This window comes from Vanellus vanellus, assembly GCF_965231255.1.
Source record: "Vanellus vanellus genome assembly, contig: HAP1_SCAFFOLD_1165, whole genome shotgun sequence".
Taxonomy (NCBI): Eukaryota; Metazoa; Chordata; class Aves; order Charadriiformes; family Charadriidae; genus Vanellus; species Vanellus vanellus.
The window spans coordinates 12,233-30,848 of NW_028128760.1; the positions used below are offsets into that span (position 1 = coordinate 12,233).

General features: G+C 42.5%; 1 protein-coding gene across 1 annotated transcript in view; it reads right to left on the reverse strand.

Annotated features, from left to right (window-relative positions):
- The window catches only part of LOC309684067 (E3 ubiquitin-protein ligase ARIH2-like), a gene marked incomplete at its 3' end in the record, with an annotated part of 32,328 nt that overhangs the window by 11,483 nt on the left and 2,229 nt on the right, over positions 1-18,616 (reverse strand). Inside the window, exons 2-3 of the mRNA XM_082500029.1 lie at positions 16,440-16,786; positions 1,411-1,478 (exon numbers count right to left, since the gene is read on the reverse strand). Of these exons, the coding sequence (XP_082356155.1) occupies positions 1,411-1,478; positions 16,440-16,688 (317 nt within the window). The remainder of the gene's footprint in view (positions 1-1,410; positions 1,479-16,439; positions 16,787-18,616) is intronic.

Consider the following 18,616-nt stretch of genomic DNA (forward strand, 5'->3'; position numbering starts at 1 on the left):
TTCTATCCATACTCCTAGAGCAGTCCTAAGGCATTGCCCATAATAACACACTCCAGCAAGGCTCCTGTCTGTCTCCTATTCCTTTGTAAAAATCAAGTTATCCTGGTTAGGTCTCACTTTGACTCCAGCCTATTATCTAGTTAAGTATTTACTCTGTGACAGATTATCACCCCTTAGGCATATTGTGCTGTCTATCAGTAGTCTTAGAACGAAACATGTTTTGCTGTTTGGGATTTCCATTGAAGAGGAATGTTTATTTCTCCAGTAAAAAAATCACCAGCGAATTCAGAAATAGCCGCACCACTGTTGTGACTCTGCTGTAAATCCTCCCTCCCCACTAGCGCTTTTAAGTCGTATTAGAGATCTTTCATTTGATAAAGTCACTTTGTACCAAGACAGAAGTTTGAGGATCAGATCAACAGGAGAACAACTTGCAAAGTCACAGCTTTAGCAGTAAACCCTTCCCCAAACTTCCTCTTGTTTAAATCTCATCAGTTGACCTGCAAGATCACCCTGAGCTGCTATACAGGAATCTCACCCTCCACATTCCCCAGAGAAAAGCTTTCAGCGTATGGATGGTCATCAACAAGCCAGTTACCAAAGATGTTGCAACAATATCCATACATGAGATGCATTTCCCATATGTTCTCTGGATGAAGTTGCTGGCTACAGGGCCAAAAATGGCATGGCAGAATGAGTCAGACTGATATGCTCTCTATTTTCAGACAATGTTCAGTTCTGAGCCAGTATTTTCTGGAGGGGCTGCCAGACAGCATTGCCTTCTGACACACTTCCCGTATAAGTTTGGGCAGAGTCTGAACCCTCCTTTTGAAATGAGCTGGAGGACTTCGTTACAGTGACTCTGACCAAACAACAAAGGGGCTGCACTTCTCAGTTCTCTCAAACCACCTTCTCCTGCTCTCCACATGCTAGTCAGCTTGGAAAAAAACACCACTTACGTTCAGAAGGAGCAAAAACCTTAACGTGAATGTACTCCTAGAGAATACATCAGCATAGGTTCAGTGCTCCTTTATGATTTATGGCTCATATGTTCAAAACAGAACATGTTATCTTCATATTTGTTAAAATAAATAAATATAGATGCAGCACTCTCAATCTGTTATCTGAAAGTTTAAGCTAAATGCATCTACAGGGTTCCCAGCATGACAATAATTCCTCAGACTGAAAGACATTTGCCACGACTACCCTCTCCCTGTTTACAAATTTCTTACAGGCAATGCAGCCCCAACAAAATGGTGTTTTTCCTCTGCTCCCTGGCATGGACTGTGCGCCCTGCTTTCAGGTTCAAAGATGCTTGTCAAAAAGACACCTATGGACCACCCTGAGCATTCTTGCAAAGCAAGGAGGAAAAGCACTGAGCACAAAAGAGGTAAGACTATTTACACTTACCTTTCCAAAATCTCTGAGATTTGCCAGTGAAAACTAACTAATACTAGCTTTGCAACAGCATGTGATACCTAGGTGGAAAACAAAAGAAAAAAAAAAAAAGTCAAGTTAGGCATATTTTGAGGCCACAACTCTGTTTAGGACTATGATCTTCTTATAAAACTAATAAGTTGTACAAACTCAGTACAATATCCCAGTGATACTCAATTCCCATTAAACTACTAGACATAATGTACATAGACAGTGCATCTGCAATATACAGGTTGGAGTGAAGCATGGATGTGCCCAAACTAACTCACATACTTGGTCACAAGAGCACAGAGAAGAAGGAATCAAGAATTCACTGGTTTAGCTTAACTGCTCATGGAAGCCCCACATCCAGTCCTCAAGCGGTCACCACTTGAGAGGCCCAGACCAGACTGGGATTAGGGTCCTCGCTAAGCATGCAAAGTAGGCACCACGGAGCAGACAGATACCACTTACTGAGCTGGAGAAGCCATAACAAGCTGCAAATGCAGCCATGCTGTGACAGCAAAGGGTAGGGGGAAAAACCAAAACATTTTCCTGAGCCTTCACTGTAGAGAAGAAAATTATATGCTGGAATAGGAAGATGGAAAGCTACTGTGACAGGGACTATTTCCATGCAGAGCTGCTTGCATTACGCGGACTCCCGGCAAGCACTAGCACAGCCCGCGCTAGCCCAGGCACCCTCTAGAATACTGCAACACAACACTTAAAGTCATGTCACAAGGGTACAAGCAAACAAGTTCTCCTTTGCTTCTGTGTATTAGCCTATTTCAGAAGAAAACAGACTGGTCTGCGAGCATAAAAAGGCTCATACCCACCAAGACCACAGGCGTACACTGAGCCGCTGGACCTTCAACCTGCCTCTTGACCCCTTCATGCCTTTATCAGGCCCATGGAGTTCAAACGAAGCAGGTCTCCTGCAAACTAGACACCTCTTCCAGGGGGATTCAGAAGGCTCATGGCCTCTGCCTCCTCACTCCTCTCTGTGCTAGGAAGCACCTGGGCAAGCCCAGCGGTCTGCACATTCTGCATTCGAACACCCTCTGACGTTAAAGGGCTCTACCTCCCACGCTCCGAGACAAGCTCTCACCATAGCACCTCTCTCCCTAGTATACACATAGAAAACACAGCTCCTTCCACCCAGGCTGCAGGAAGAGCTCCTTTTTTTTCCCTAGAGAAGCTGTCAGTCTCAATCACCAGCTGAAAAGCCCTAAGCCTTCTTGAATCCCGCTACAGGTGACTCACAGGGTCCGATGCACTGGTAACACACAGCAATCCCAACGCAACCCCGGAACGAAAAACAAGCAACAGTCGCTCCTTCTACAAAAGAGACTCTGCACGCCTAGGGGCAGCATATTCGTTCCTCTTCTAAACCTACCCCACTGAAGAGGTGCAGTTTCACAACACAACACCACTGACCTATCCCTGCCACAGGATACTGCCCCAGTCCTGCACAGGCATTTGTCAGCGCTGGGCAGTTGGTTCACTGAGCTCAACCAGTGCAGCACCGATGCATGATGCAGACGGGGTTTTTAAATGGCTCTTACCCACCTCTACTTTCTGATTTGACCACTTTGCTGGCCACTAAAAAATCCCAGTAATAAAAGAGTAATTTTCAACGTTCAAATAACCCTTTTTGTAGAAGATGGAAGACTACAAAGAGTTAGTGAAGCAATGTAGGGAAAAAATCAGAAGGGCCAAAGCTCAGCTAGAACTAAACCTGGCTTCTGTTGTCAAGGACAACAAAAAAAGTTTCTATAAATATATTAGCAATAAAAAGAGGACCAAGGATAATATCTGTCCTCTAGTAGATGGGGCCGGTAACGTAGTAACCAAGGATGAGGAAAAGGCTGAGGTACTTAATGCCATCTTTGCCTCAGTCTTCAGCAGTAGGACCAGTTGTTCCTTGAGTTTCCCGACCCCTGAGCTAGAATACAGGGATGGGGAGCAGAATGAAGCCCCTGTAATCCAAAGAGAAATGGTGAGGGACCTGCTTCAGCACCTGGAGGTGCACAAATCTATGGGGCCGGATGGGATCCATCCATGGGTACTGAAGGAGCTGGCACAAGTGCTCACCAGGCCACTCTGCATCATTTATAAACAGTCCTGGATAACCGGGGAGGTCCCAGCTGACTGGAGGTTGGCAAATGTGACACCCATCCATAAGAAGGGCCGGAAGGAGGATCCAGGGAACTACAGGCCAGTCAGTCTGACATCGGTGCCTGGGAAGGTCATGGAGCAGATCATCCTCAGTGCCATCACACGGTACATGCAAGAGAACGGGGTGATCAGGCCCAGTCAGCATGGGTTTGTGAAAGGCAGGTCATGCCTGTCAAACCTGATCTCCTTCTATGACAAGGTGACCCACTTAGTGGACGAGGGAAAAGCTGTGGATGTTATCTACCCGGATTTTTGCAAGGCTTTTGACACCGTTTCCCATAGCATTCTCCTGGAGAAACTGGCTGCTCATGGCTTGGACAGGTGTACTCTTCGCTGGGTAAAAAACTGGCTGGATGGCCGTGTCCAGAGAGTGGTGGCAAATGGAGTTAAATCCAGTTGGTGTCCAGTCACAAGTGGTGTCCCCCAGGGATCGGTGCTGGGGCCCGTTCTCTTTAATATCTTTATCAATGATCTGGATGAGGGGATCGAATGCACCCTCAGTAAGTTCGCAGACGACACTAAACTGGGGGGGCGTGTTGATCTGCTTGAGGGTAGATTGGCTCTGCAGAGGGATCTGGACAGGCTGGACAGATGGGCTGAGGCCAATGGTATGAGGTTCAACAAGGCCAAGTGTCGGGTCCTGCACTTGGGTCACAACAACCTCATGCAGCGCTACAGACTGGGGGCGGAGTGGCTCGAAAGCTGCCTGGCAGAAAAGGACCTGGGAGTGTTGGTGGACAGCCGGCTGAGCATGAGCCAGCAGTGTGCCCAGGCAGCCAAGAAGGCCAACACCATCCTGGCCTGCATCAGGAATAGTGTGGTGAGCCGGACTAGGGAAGTATTCATCCCCCTGTACTCGGCACTGGTGAGGCCTCACCTCGAGTACTGTGTTCAGTTTTGGGCCCCTCACTACAAGAAGGACATTGAGGTGTTGGAGCGTGTCCAGAGAAGGGCTACAAAGCTGGTGAAGGGTCTGGAGGACAAACCTTATGAGGAACGACTGAGGGATCTGGGGTTGTTTAGCCTGGAGAAGAGGAGGCTGAGGGGAGACCTTATCACCCTCTACAACTACCTGAAAGGAGGTTTTAGAGAGATGGGAGCTGACCTCTTCTCCCTGGTGACAAGTGATAGGACAAGAGGAAATGGGTTCAAGTTATGTCAGGGCAGGTTTAGATTGGATATTAGGAAGCATTTTTTTCACTGAAAGGGTTATTAAACATTGGAATAGGCTGCCCAGAGAGGTGGTGGATTCACCATCCCTGGAGGTGTTTAAGAAAAGGGTAGATGAGGTGCTTAGGGACATGGTTTAGAAGTGGTGGTGTTTTTATCAGGGTAGGTTAACGGTTGGACTTGATGATCTTAAAGGTCCCTTCCAACCTCACTAATTCTATGATTCTATGTGAAGCATTAGCTCATGCTGTGTAAGATCTGGTATGTCACCTTCCTCGACTTTACCAGCGATGTGACCCTCACAAAACAAAGGCTGCCCAGGCAGCGCTGCCCTCCCTCCCCGCACAGAAGCCTGCGATTAGATGGAGCGTAGCACACAGGGCCACTGCTGACAACACATACAGTCTGCTCCAGTTTGTAGGGATGAAGTGCCACTGCCAGGCTTGCACGGGTTGTTATCTTAAGCCCCCAGCCTGGCAGACCCAGACGGACACCTTTGAGTTGCTTGTACAAGGAAGACATCTGCATTTCGCGTTTGTAAAACAAACAAGCACTAGGAATGTGGTCTCTACAAGACTGGCTTCCTGCAAATGCAAACCACTCGCTAATGAATCATTCTCTAACAGCAAAGAAATTATTTCTCAGTAGCAGTAAGGAAGAACTACCGTTCTGACAAAAAAAAAAAAAGCTCAAACTACCAGACTTAAATAGGAAGTTCGTCTGTAACATGAAAATGAGAATTTTCAGTTGGATTTTCAGAGCCTGAGGTGTAGCATCCATTGCGGCCACCTGACTACATGAACTCCATGAAGTTACTGGTTCCCAGAGGAGGAACCAAGTACATTCAAGAATGAAGATGTACAGAAAGAGAAATACAAATACTAGCATATATATTTCTGAAATCTAACAAACTACCCTAATGGAATCAAATGCTTTTGAGTCAAATTATTTGTCAGGCAAAATCTGGAATTAACGCTCCAGAAAGATGCCAAATTAACAGATCTAGAAGAATAATAAAGCTTCTGTGACCATTCCTATTTTGCTCCAACTGCAAGCACTGACTGGACCAGCTGTAGTGCTAATTTTATTACTTTCATCGTAAAAGCACCCGAGAATAAAACATTTCCAATTCATAAAGCCAGGTTCATGACAAGAGTCCACTTTCATAAAAGTCCTGAAGCAGAAAAAATTTTGATACTACCTGACTGGAGTGCATGCAATCTTGCAAACAAGAAGTCCCAGAGTCAGCCAGCTGCAGCAACGTACCTACTGTCTGCTTGGCATGGAAGTACTAGTTCTTACAGGTTAAAGATAGATAACATCCAAACTGTAAGAAAGAGGGCTGGGAGAGGAGCAGATAACTGATGAAGCTGAGGCTGTGCCTGTTGAGTGGAGTTTCACCACATGACTATCTACGTCCTGCTGACCAACAGCAAGGCTGGTAATTCAGAAGGCAAACGTGAATACCATCGGGGCCAACACTACTGGAGAGATTCAAGAAAACAAGCATGAGAAGGAAAACAAGTGTTTAACAAAAGCTTGCTTCTATTGATTAGCAGCATTCCCCGGCCTCTTCAATGATTGTACATTCACAATGAGTGAATGATTGTACCAAGTCAGCCAGTTCTTCCACAATAACACCCCAGAATAACTGAAGTATTTCTTTGTAAGCAGGAGCCAAAACATGCTGAACACAGAAAAATACCACTGCAATCAGAAGTTTGGTCTGTACGTACATAATTCATTACCTTACAGTACTGGAGAAACAACGTACAGAAGCGGATACTGCTGGCTGAACTGTGCGGTTAGAAGACATTGATGCCCCCTCCACACGCACCCACTTAGGAAATAAGCCTCGGTTGCTGTTCAGGCACACTGTCCGATACAGCATTTCCTGGACAGTCAGAAGTTTCACGCAAAGAAAAAATCTCAAATTTATAAAGCACTTCAGAAAAAGCTATGATGCAGTCCGCTATCAGTGACTGGGTGCCACAAGAATCTCAGGTTATCCAAGAACAATAATGCTTTGTCTCAGACATAAAACAAATAAAAAAGATGCCTTTGATAAATTGCCAGCTTTGTTTACACTTTGCTATTCTTGTTTCAGAATAAGATCCAAAAAAGACAGTGAGATAGCACACTCAGTGTCTTGCTGGCAGCAGGTCATTTCAGTAAAATACTTCTACACACCACAGTGCAGAAGAGAATGCATATTCTCAATGCTGAGCTTCTATTTTAGTTTTCGTCTGCAACTGATAAATTGTGCTAGTGCTTTTATGTAACTTGACTTATCCACAACTTTTCTAGCTGTGATTAAATTTATTGAGGTTTAGAAGATGAAAGCTGAAAGCAGTAGTCATGCTAAAAACTGTCTTTCTTTCCCTCATTGTCATTTCCCCCTTTTCTCACCAACAGCTTAAAAGTTTAAGATCAAAGATCAGCTCAATCCAAATCTGAACCTGGAAAACTTCCGACTGAAGACCATGTTTCTTTCCTCACGATGGAGTGGCAAAGCTGAATAGAGGATCTCATCCAATCTACAATTTCCAGCTTCACCTTAAAGCAGGAATTTGGTCACCTCAGAAACCTCTTCCAAACCTCCATCAGCTTAGCTCTGACTGACCAGGGGATAGAAGGCTGCTGATTGCCAGAAATGGGCACCAAACGCTAATGCTTATCACTGCACAGGAAAAGGGGTGCAGCGTCTTTGGGCAGAGGAAGGGTGTGAAGAGAAAGCTGCTCTGCATAATGGAAAGACCCTACAGGAGTTGCAAAAAAAAGTCTGAAAAATTTATATCGTGCTGGACAAAATTAGATTCTGACAGTAGAACAAAGAAGTAATGCCATTGCATTAAACACACATCTATTCATTTTCTGGAAGAGAGCACAGTATTTATTTTCTTACTATTTCTATCTCCATTTATCTCCTGGGTTCTTTACTCTCCAAGATAAGCAAAACTCTCACATTTCTGAAGTTCGAGAGAGAGTCTGGCACTCTCTAGGACAAGACAATATAAAAAGAATTTGCCAAGAAGCTCTGCAGGTACCTTGCTGGGTTTGGAGAGCTCCAAGACAACTATGTCTCAAGTAGCTTCCCTAGACAAGCTGTTGTTTGAAGAGCTGAAGTCTCATCTCTCTACAGCAGAAAACCGTTTCAACCATGCCACTTTGACAGTTGCTAATTCAGACAGAAATGTTTCCTAAAAGCTAAAACACCACCGTCTTTTGTAGAGCTTATATTCTACAGAAATTGCTCATGCATATTTATGCCGCATGCATATCTCATGAGTTCATTTCACTTTTCTCCAAGGGATGGCCTATTTTTTGGAGGTGTGTTTCAATCCTCACTTTTGCAGAGATAAGGTATCAGGAATTTAAAACAAGAACCGTCACATGATTCTCAAAGAGATTCAATTCAGAATGAGTTTCAGATATTATGATCTGGCTGGAGTTGACATCCCGTGGCTTTGCACCAAGCTGGCAATTCACGTTAGATCAGGGTTGCACTGAAATGTCTGGCTGAGATGAACACAAACCTGGCATAAAGAAATGCCGCTTCCATTTCTTATGTTTCCTTTAATCAAAGGTTTTTATACAAATAGATTTAAGCAAATAGGATTAATCTTGAGAAGCATTATTTCTTTTGATCCATGAACAGTTTTTGTTAGTTCTACAAGCAAAGGATGAACTTGGGAAGATATTAGTTTGTATGTTGCATCAAAACTAAAAACACACTCAAACAACAGTTAAAGCACACATAGCAAGAGCCTCTGAAATTGTTGCTGTTGATGAGCAACAGTGTGCAAAACAGAGACTGTTTGCAGTAGAGTTTGCAGTAGAGAACAGTAACACCTTAGCAAAACCATACTTTGTATCGAATTATTTTGCTGAAGAAAAACCCTTCAGACATGCTTTACTTAAGGATCCTGAGGTGAAGAAAGTGACCCACAAACGGAAACAACACTATTTTAAACTCATTTCTCTTGTGGAAAGTAGATCTGACTCCCTCCATACCCCATTGGAAAAACTATTCCACTGCCCTGTTTTTACTGGAGGATTTCTCAGAAAACTGCAGAAATATTAGGAATCAAGAAGAAATAAAAGGGCAACCAAAAAGCTTTTTTTGGACCACATTTTCTTCTTGGCTTTGATCTACTCCTTTTTTAAGCAGACTTCCAACATGCAGTCCTGGTAGAAAACTCATGAGGTTGCAGGGGCTCGAGCTGCGATTAACGTCCCCTGCCATAAACACCCCAAGTGTTCAAAGTCTTGTGGCAAAGTCCTCCATAGCTGTTCCGGGTTTCCGAGCACTAGGCGGCTTTTTTCAAAACTGAACTTAAATCAGTTTCACTTATCAGGAGAAAAAAGACAGAGTTACAACAAAATCAGATACCCTGCTTTTCTTCCCGGGTTCAGTCATCAAGCTTAAAAAAATGCGACAAAAAGCCCTCCATCTTTAGGTTTCACTCACAGTATTGCTTACAATTTGTCTGACATTTCAGCCCCTCTCCTGATTACAGACCACAGGCTGCACCGGGGAAAGAAATGCAATTTTGAGTCTGTAGCGGCAGTCTTGAGACCATGGAAAAGGTCTCTGACAAAGAGCACTACGTGAGCTCTGCTTCATCACAGGGTTTTAATCTGCACCCCGTCACTCACCCTCTGGCATGCAGAGACCTGGTGTCAGTCCGCAAGATTAGAAGCACGTTGAGTAGGCAGAGCGCAGTTTGGGAATGACAAATATTGCTGGTGCTACACACACGGTTTGTGAAGCTGTCGGTGCGCAACCTAGTTGGCCGCATATTGAAGAAAGGGGATCTTGGGTTAAATTCTAACTCCTTCTCCACACTTACATATTGCTTTAATCCATCCGCTCTCCTACACAGGACAGCAACAATTTCAGCTGCGGCTGCCAACAAACAGGATCAGTAGGACTCAGCTAGGAAATCTCAACATACGTATTTCTCAAGCTGTTAGGCTATTCTTCCTGAGGAGATTCAGAAATAAATTAAAAAAAAAAAAAAAAAAAAAAAGACTTAAGCAAGATGGTATGCCAGAAGGCATTATTACAAAATAGCTATGAGATTCCTTCTTTGAAAGATTTAGACCGAAAGAAATGCAGCAAGAAAGCCGTAAGACGGCACACGGATAGAAGATTGACATGAGACTCCCCAGCTGTACTCACTGGAGTTATTCTTTCCAACGTAATGTAGTGCCTGAGAGCATCAGTGCTCGAGAGCATCAGTGCCCAGTGCACGCTGCATGGCACTCCTCGCACGCTGTCAAAACCCCCCGCAACACTCCCCTGCTGCATTCAGCTCAGCCCCTGCCCCGCTGCTTTCCCAGCAAAACAGAGGAGAAGGATGCGGAGGACACAGGGGTGAAGCAAAGGAGAGGTAATATCCTGAATCCACATGATCCTGACCAGCAGCTCAGGACACAGGGCAGCCAACTTGGACGGGAAAGCACTGGTGCATGCACGCAGCTACAGCCGCATGCACACGCAGAGCGCAGGGCTTCGGTAACTCTGCAGTGGGCAACCCCTGTTCTGTCCCAAACAACACAGTCCTTTACTTGACAATCCCAGCTTCCAAGGGCATTTTTCTTTTGTTATAAAAAGATGAAGAGGAGGAACATCTGCTCTGTAAAACAGTTTTTCATACTACACAACATAGCTCATTTCTGCCACGCCATCCTTAATAGGCACAGCACACAAATTTGGCCATGCACTTCAGCTGCTTCATGCCGCTCCTGTAATCATGTTGTCCAGCTGTAAGCTTGCAACATGAAACACTTACTGAAAGATTCTTTTGGCATTTTTAATGACTTGTGGCTTGCCTCTACCTCCCACCAAGATCATACTCATCAACAGCTGTGAACAGATTTTTTTTCTCACTGCAGAGTCATACTGGCTGTAAGATACACTTCAGGCGTGAATCACAAAGAAATGTGTGGGCTATAATCACCCTCCACGTTTGTGGCTCATTTTTCCAATCAAGTTGAGAATTTCAGCAGTCCTGGGCAATAAGGAAGAAAACTGGTTTCTCTCCTCAAATGACTTCAGGAAGTCGTTACAAGGTCTGGGCTCCCCAGCCAGTTCTCTTATCTTGCTGGCCAGAAGTCTATGACAACTTAATGCACTTTTTTTTTTTTTTTAAAAAAAAAAAAGACCTTTAGGAGCCAAAATAAAACACACACTGACACACACTGAAGACAGTTACAGACACGTTCATGTCCTCTTGATGTTCAACATACAACTAAAGTACAGGCATTGTGAATCTGGTAGGCAACAACACAGGCTTTGTACAGCAGAAATTCCAGGATCTTTCTGTTTGGGAATACAAAGTGGATAAAGGACAATGGTATGTCTCAAAAATATGTGCTGCAGAAGGTTACGACTTCAGGCTGGATGCCCTGCATAACGATGGCTTGGTATTAAACCACAGAACATGGTACAGATACAAACCTGCATGTCCTGACTAATCTAGGGTTTACAGGTACTTGGAAATAGCGTGTTATCATTACCAAACAGCACCATAGGGCTTCTGTGGAGAAGTTAAATTTGCCTATCAGGGTCAACCATTTATAATAAATGATATTTAAATATATACTAACTATTTACTGATATATACTAAAATTTACAAATGTTGGTTCTTATGGACATTAACTTTGAACATAAATTTTTCAAACCCTGTTTTTATGTACATGCATTTTAATATTTCAAGGGGCTTTTATACCTCTCCTGTGCTTGAGGTACTTCAGTACAGCTCGGTTTTTATGACTGCCATTTTATGTTGCGTATAAGTTTCATGAAGTCATTATGGCATCAAAAAGGATGACTATGCAACGTTGCAGGTTCGTTCAGATGAGCACCCCACACCACACACGTGCTCGTGTGTGCTACAGAGAGGCACACGCGCCAGTGTCTTGACATCTGGCTCTTTACAGACCTTCTGCGGTCGCACTGAAGGGGCATTCTGCGAGCACCAACTCCTTCGGGTAGAGCTGCTCACGTAGGCTGCCAATCTCCACGCACATGACTCTGGATCTGCTAAAGATGGTATTTGAAAAGGACCGCTGCCAGCATTCACCAAGCAGCTCTACAAACTAACTGTTCTGTGTCAGCGCAATTTGAGTGTGTGGAACAGTTTCAAAGGGCTGTGTCTTTATGAGCAAATGCTGTGTTTTTAGGAGCGAATGCTAATTTGGTCGCATTAAAAGATGTGACATCTGTCAGGTAAGCAAGAATATACGAGAAACTGGTTTATCTCTGAAAGATCGTAGTGATAACATGGATTAACAGGTTCAGTACTATGTTGTGACATCAAATACTTTTTGCATCTACCAAGTTTTATTCTTCACGGTTCAGGGCTAAAACAATAACACATCACAAGCTGTTATTTCAAGGAGCAAGGGAAGTAAGATTTTTGCCCCCTGGTAAATATTAGCAGATTACTCACAATAACGAACTGAAAATGATAAGTTCTTCAGTATTACAATTCCTTTGGTTTTAGTGGGAAGACTACATCATTATCAATCGCCTGTAAAACAACATGACCATCTTTCCTTGTTGCCTTGTATGTGCAGAAACACCCTAGCTTCCTCATGACTGACAATCAGCTTCTAAAAAGACCTAAAGTCTAGGTAACATTTTTTCATAAATTGTAATTACAATTGTTTTATCCAGTAGTTTATATCACCAGTTTAAAAAAAAATTGGTAAAAAGCAGAAAGATCCGTTTCATCACTGAAACAGAGAAACTACTGCCAGTTATTTGGAACATCACAGATATTCCTGACTTGTACAGAGACCCTCAGCAGAGCCAGGAAGTGTCATTCACAAACAAAAACAATATGACATCATCACACACTTAATCGCTCGCCAGTGATGGGGTCAACTTTGTTTGTACAACTGTTGAGTATGGTACTGTTTGCGTGCATGTAGTGATACTGCCACTCCAGGACCCACAATCACTCAATGACGATTTGATAAAGTAATCTTGAAAACAAACTTATTACTATACAATTTTAATTCATTATTTTTAAAAGATACTGGATTTTATAATTACATCTACTTTATAAAAAGAACTGTTGTAAATTCCTTTGCTGGTCTGCAGGCAATAGATGCCATTCTGCTTTCAAGAGTATCGCCCTTAACAAGTGTTGAGTGTTGGTCAAGTGACCTTTTGGGGAATTAAAAGTGATCTGCTTCAATTCACAAGCCTTTTCGTCAGAGAATCACTGTTTCGGACAATATTAGTTTGAGATTTTCCTCTGGCATGTTTCAACAGAGATAGCCTGTCCTAATTTTAGTCAGAGTATTAACTGAACCCTCCACAAACAGACCTCCAGGTTAACAGCACTAACCAAGGAACAAACATTTCCTCTTCTTTTTCCTGGAAGCAAGGATCCACACACAGTTCTTACCAAAGCCAAAGCGAGGAGAAACTTTCAGAGTACCACTTACAAAGTCCCTCTAGCTTCAGTATGGTTCTGGGACAACCACTACCGTAGTTGCAGGGCCAGCACACGGCACAGCTGGTCGTACCTACTGCGACCTCGTTTGCACTAATTTTTCTATTCAGAATTCCCCACTTAAAAAAAAGCAAGTCAGAGGAACTCAAGCTACAAGCTTCGTATGACAGTAAGAGATACAAGGGCATGCATCTATCTACGTGCTGGGCTTCATGCTTTTATCAGACTTAAGATTTTAACCAATTTTTTGTTTCTAACTGAGGTAAATAAAAACCACAAGTGTTTTGTTGAAGAGGCTGTCTCTTCTGATGTTGCATTCAAACTTTTAAACATATGCAGGATGCTCACAGCTGACCTGAAGTTAGCCAGCCCATGTGAGATTTGTTCAGTTGTCTGTTTAGCTTCAGTAGGAGCTAAAACAAGGTCAGCTGTGTCTGATGAGGAATGAAAAAAGACAGCCAAGAGGGTTTCCAAGGAAGATCACCCTTTACCTTGATGCTTTTAAGAAAACAGGAATTCAACAATCAGCCTGAAATAGCTGAATAAAATAGTTTTTTAAAAAAACATGTTGAGGGTTAATGAGCAGAGCAAATGAAATGTTATTTATTTAAATTGTTACTAGCTAATAACAGTACAGTTTGCAAGTATGAAGACGTAAAGCTCTGAACACTTGTTTCTAGTCTTAAAAGTTTGTTGACAATATGTCACTGACAAAACCCACGTTCAATACACACCCCTCCCAATTTACCCTTCAGAAAGTGAATCACCTAATGACAATACGCAGTGGCAGAACATTCAAACATGGCTTTGAGCCCATTTATTGCACTCATTTTTTCTTTGCTTTAGGGAATTGTATTAGTCTATTCATTTTGTGTGACAGCAAATTGCTGAGATACCACATCGTGCGTTGCCTTCAACATCGAATCTCCTGAAGATTCTTTAATTTACCTTCTTCTTGCCCTGTCTGAGGCAACCACTCTGCCTTACCTAGGAGCTAATGCTGAAACATACCACTAGCTATCACAAGGGAAAGAAAAAGAAATCAACAAAATGAACTAGCATGCTCCAAAAGAACAATCACCACTGCCCAAAACCCCCAAGAGATTATGAAAGGTAGTCTTCAAAAGAAAAAAAGAGTTTTTAGAGCTCAAGCAAATTAGACGAAAGAAGTTAACACAGTTCTTGGAAAAGTCTGTCCCTGTTTATTCATATCCATTGACTTGATGGAAAATAAGGATAACAAATAGTTCAACATGTTCTATTCAATTTCCTTCTTCTCTATGCTTGCTAATGCAACGCAAATTCTTTCCACTCCAGTTTGTCTCAGAAAACTAACAAAATGACAAGTTTCCTTGGGGGAAGAGAGGGGGAAGGAAGAAACAGGGTTGCTGAAGGATTATGAGAAAGGATGCCAGGAAACAAAAAGCACATGCTGCAGATACACAACAGATTTCCAAGAAAAGTGCAATTCTTGCACCACTGTTGCTAGCAAACAGAGAGTTCATGTGGCACTTCAAGAGCTAAAGACTTAAAGCACGTGGCAGTTTTTCAGGTTTCTACCCAGATTTATTTTTATCTTCTCATGCACAACCCAAAATGTGCAGTGCTGCTATTTTAAGCAAATACACAGGCATATTCTTGATATAAAATGAATCTAAAATGTTCTCTCTTTGGGTCATATTTGGGGCCAGGTTTGAGTTATCAGGTTGGTATTATCTGATCAACTACAATATTTGCTCAATGAGACCTTCAAAATTCTTGGAAAACTTATTTTAACTTTGGAAGCCTGTTTTTAAAGACTAAATAAAGTATTTCTTTCGTTAACTTAACTCAAGGGAATATGGCAGGGCTCATCTTTTTGAAGCGTGCTCCATTTGAAGGCAAACAGTAAGGAGCAGAAAAGCCATTCTAAGGCTTTACTTAATCGCTAAGAGCAACTGACAGCTGGATCAAAAGTGCTGACCAACTATTCTCATTTGTTCTTTTATTTTGCCTCACTTTCCTTACAATCTGTAGGGAACGGCATGCATTCAGTGCTGACTGAAGAAATCACAGACATGAAGTTTTACTCTCTCTTGACTGTCAAGCTCATTTTCTGAGGTGGTGAATGCTGGGAACAAGCACGATAGATGGCAAAACTAGCTAGAGATGCAGCAGCAAGTACGGGTGCACTTTAGAGCCTATTGTTTATTGGCTTTATAGTCCTTGGGCTTTAGGGTTATATTATTTCTACAGGACACGCCGATGTGCAAATAAGGATCAAGATATCCCTCTCATTTTTTTAAATTAGATTTGACTCAGACTAAATGAATAGAAATCAAAATCTATCAGGCATGGGTTTTTTATATGCTGCAGTCACCCACCCCACTTTCAGGGTTTGTTTCAGAGAAAACAAGCACTAGGAGACCTGTTAGAAAGTAGATGCATTGGTAATTCCAACCCAGTGTCAACACCTACAGCTTAGGAAACTGCTTTCCTCTGACCTGCATTGGGACCGAAGCACACTGGCGAGGTAGAGAGGGAACCTCTTTTTATTACTAGTCTGCAGTACAGTAATCAAGTTGCACAAAGAGAAAGAAAACTTCACAAAAGTCTTATTGAGCATAACACCATGGAGCTGACTCTTCTGTGATGAATTAGTCACTACAAGAGCTGGCAAGTTCATTGTACTTTAATTGCTGTCACTTCAACAGTAGGGTTAATACCTGGCATGACAGCTGATCTGTCTTTTTGAAAGTCTATGATTATTCTCTCAGAACCAACAAAGAAAGGTGTTTTTGTTAGAATTACAGAGTTTTAGCATGTCTTCCTATCTGTCAGTTACCTTCTCAAACACAGGTGCACCGATCTGCACCATTTATGATTTGGTTTGTTTCTTTTCTATCTATCTGTCCTCTTTGTACTGTGCTAACGCAAAGAGTTGTAAGTCAGGAATTTTGGTCGTGAAGCTCAGCTCTGTAAAAAAAAAAAATATTTTAAGAATCAACATTCATTAGGGAAAATTTTCCAGGCCTCAGAAGCAGAATGCAACAATTTTAAATGTTTGAGTCAGTTCTGAAACAGGGACCTTCAATAATGTTCCTCCAACCCCGCGTAACAGTAATACCACCACAGCTTTTATTTCAAACAGTACGCTCAACATTTGCCCTTTCAATCACAGACTTATTTTACACCTGTGTTAATGCAGAAACCTTTCCTCACCTTTAACGTGGCAGCCAAGCTGGCCATGTGTTCATTCAGAGTGCTCTCCGACTCCTTGTAAGTCAGGCAGGTGAACTGATATTCCTCTGGATCAAAGGCATCTGCTCCCTGCTGCTCCACGTCGTTAGCTACCCCATCATAATAATCCTCAATATCCCCAGGATCCTCATCCTCTTCCTCCTCCTCGCAATTAGGGTCATAATCCTCTTCATTGCTGTCAGAGCCCTGGCTGTTCATGTCCACGGACATCTTAATGCCCTGTCAAACTGCAGACCAGGAAAGTAATTGCAGCTTCTTTTTCTCCTCCAAACTTTATCGTTCTTTTGATTTCATCTGAGCTCTGTCTCCTAAGGGGGGGAAAAACAATTTTTTCTGTTGCCTAAGAAACTGTAAGAGAGGCCATGTCAACATCATACAGGTGATCAAACACCCAGGAACGGAGCGACCCAACAGCCCAGCTAAAGAAAATTCTGCTGTGCAGGTCCCTGGTTTGGATCCGCGGTGACTCTTGCACCTGCAAAGCCAAGGCCACTCTTCCAGGCAAGGTCTAAAACCTTGGAGATTGCATCATTACATTGCACCCTAGCCCCCAGGGCAGGCCCCGAGACTTTTGACATTTGGCAAGTAGCTCCATAACCTTCACTACAGATCTTTTCAGAGATACAAGTAGATTTATGACATTGAGTTTTTACCAACATTGTGAAGTGCTGCAGAAAAGCATCATATCCGTTTCACCGACAGGAAAAAACACAAACCCCTTAACTATGACCACAGTAGCTAGAAAGGCAACTTGTGATACCCTGTACAAGTCATAGCGCTTCAGAACCACAGCCATTAAGTGGGACCTCAAAAAATAAGACAAGCAAACAGATCTCTCACATACACCCAATTTAACAGTCTTCAATATTATCTCAAAAGAAATGGTGAAATTAGTTAATACCTTTAAGTAGGTTCTACTGGATGTGACGTGGCTTGGGCCTTACATCTGAGGGAGGAAATAAATTCTCTCATTTTATTACCTTCTCAATATACACTTACTACCTTCTGAATGTAGAAATTTATGCTCAAGTGTTGACAGCTGCTATTCAAGAAGAACCAGAACAGCCAATTTTTTTTAGATTCTCACTGGTATTGGAAAATTCACATATTTGACTTTACTTATCAGAACTACAAACCTTCTGCTTGTGTAACTAAGCCAGCATGAATTCAAGATCTAAGAGGTTCAGCAATAGAGCACGTAACAACCTTGAATAATGGTAATCTCATATTTAGTCACAAATTTCCATTAAACCAAATAATTTATATTTAATATATTCTTTCTTGAAACTAAAAGACTTAAAACAATGCTGCAACAAAATTTTACATATAAAAATATATCCATAAAAATCAAAGCTATCTTTCCACACGCAGCATGTATTGGGTTTCTTACACGTTTGCATTACTATGTTGTTAGCTCTGTTACTCAAACATATTTCCACAGTATCACAATTTGTAGCTGCTGGGGAAACCATAATCAAGCTTTGACAATCATGTTTAGAGCACAGGAAATCTCAACCATAATTTTTCATTATTCTTCCTCAAGTCATTTGTTTTCTGTTTCCAATAATCTGACCAGGCAGCACAGAATAACCAGGAAGAGAAGTGACGTACAATTCATTTGAGGGGCTGCAGTGATTTCAGCAGATAGAAACCTCCAGTGAGAGAGGACGAAGGCTGGGAACTAATTATATTACCCCCTGAATTCTGGTCTCCATTCATTTCGTTTGCTTCTTGATTTCTTAGTTATCCACAACAGAAGTAGCACACAAATATTTTATAGCACTGTTTCCCATAGAACTTCAGTGGAACACAGGCACCATCCCTCCAAACTGGAAGGAGACAGATGTGAAATCTGATTTAACAGACTCAAGGCAAACCTATATCATCTGTTCCTCCCTCCCTCTACCTTGCTTAGGGTTAGTGATTCAGTTCTGGGCTCAATCTGTATCGACGCTGACCTCTTGCATAAAAGAAGTAATGGCTCTTTACCTGTTAAACCTTATGTTAAAGGAATAACTTATTTGAGAATCTAAAACCACTGCAAGCATTGCTACAGAGATCAATAGCCCAGTGTGCAACAGCTTCCTTCAGCCAACCTCAGAGCATCAAGAAGCCCAAGCAAGTTTCACCAGACGGGA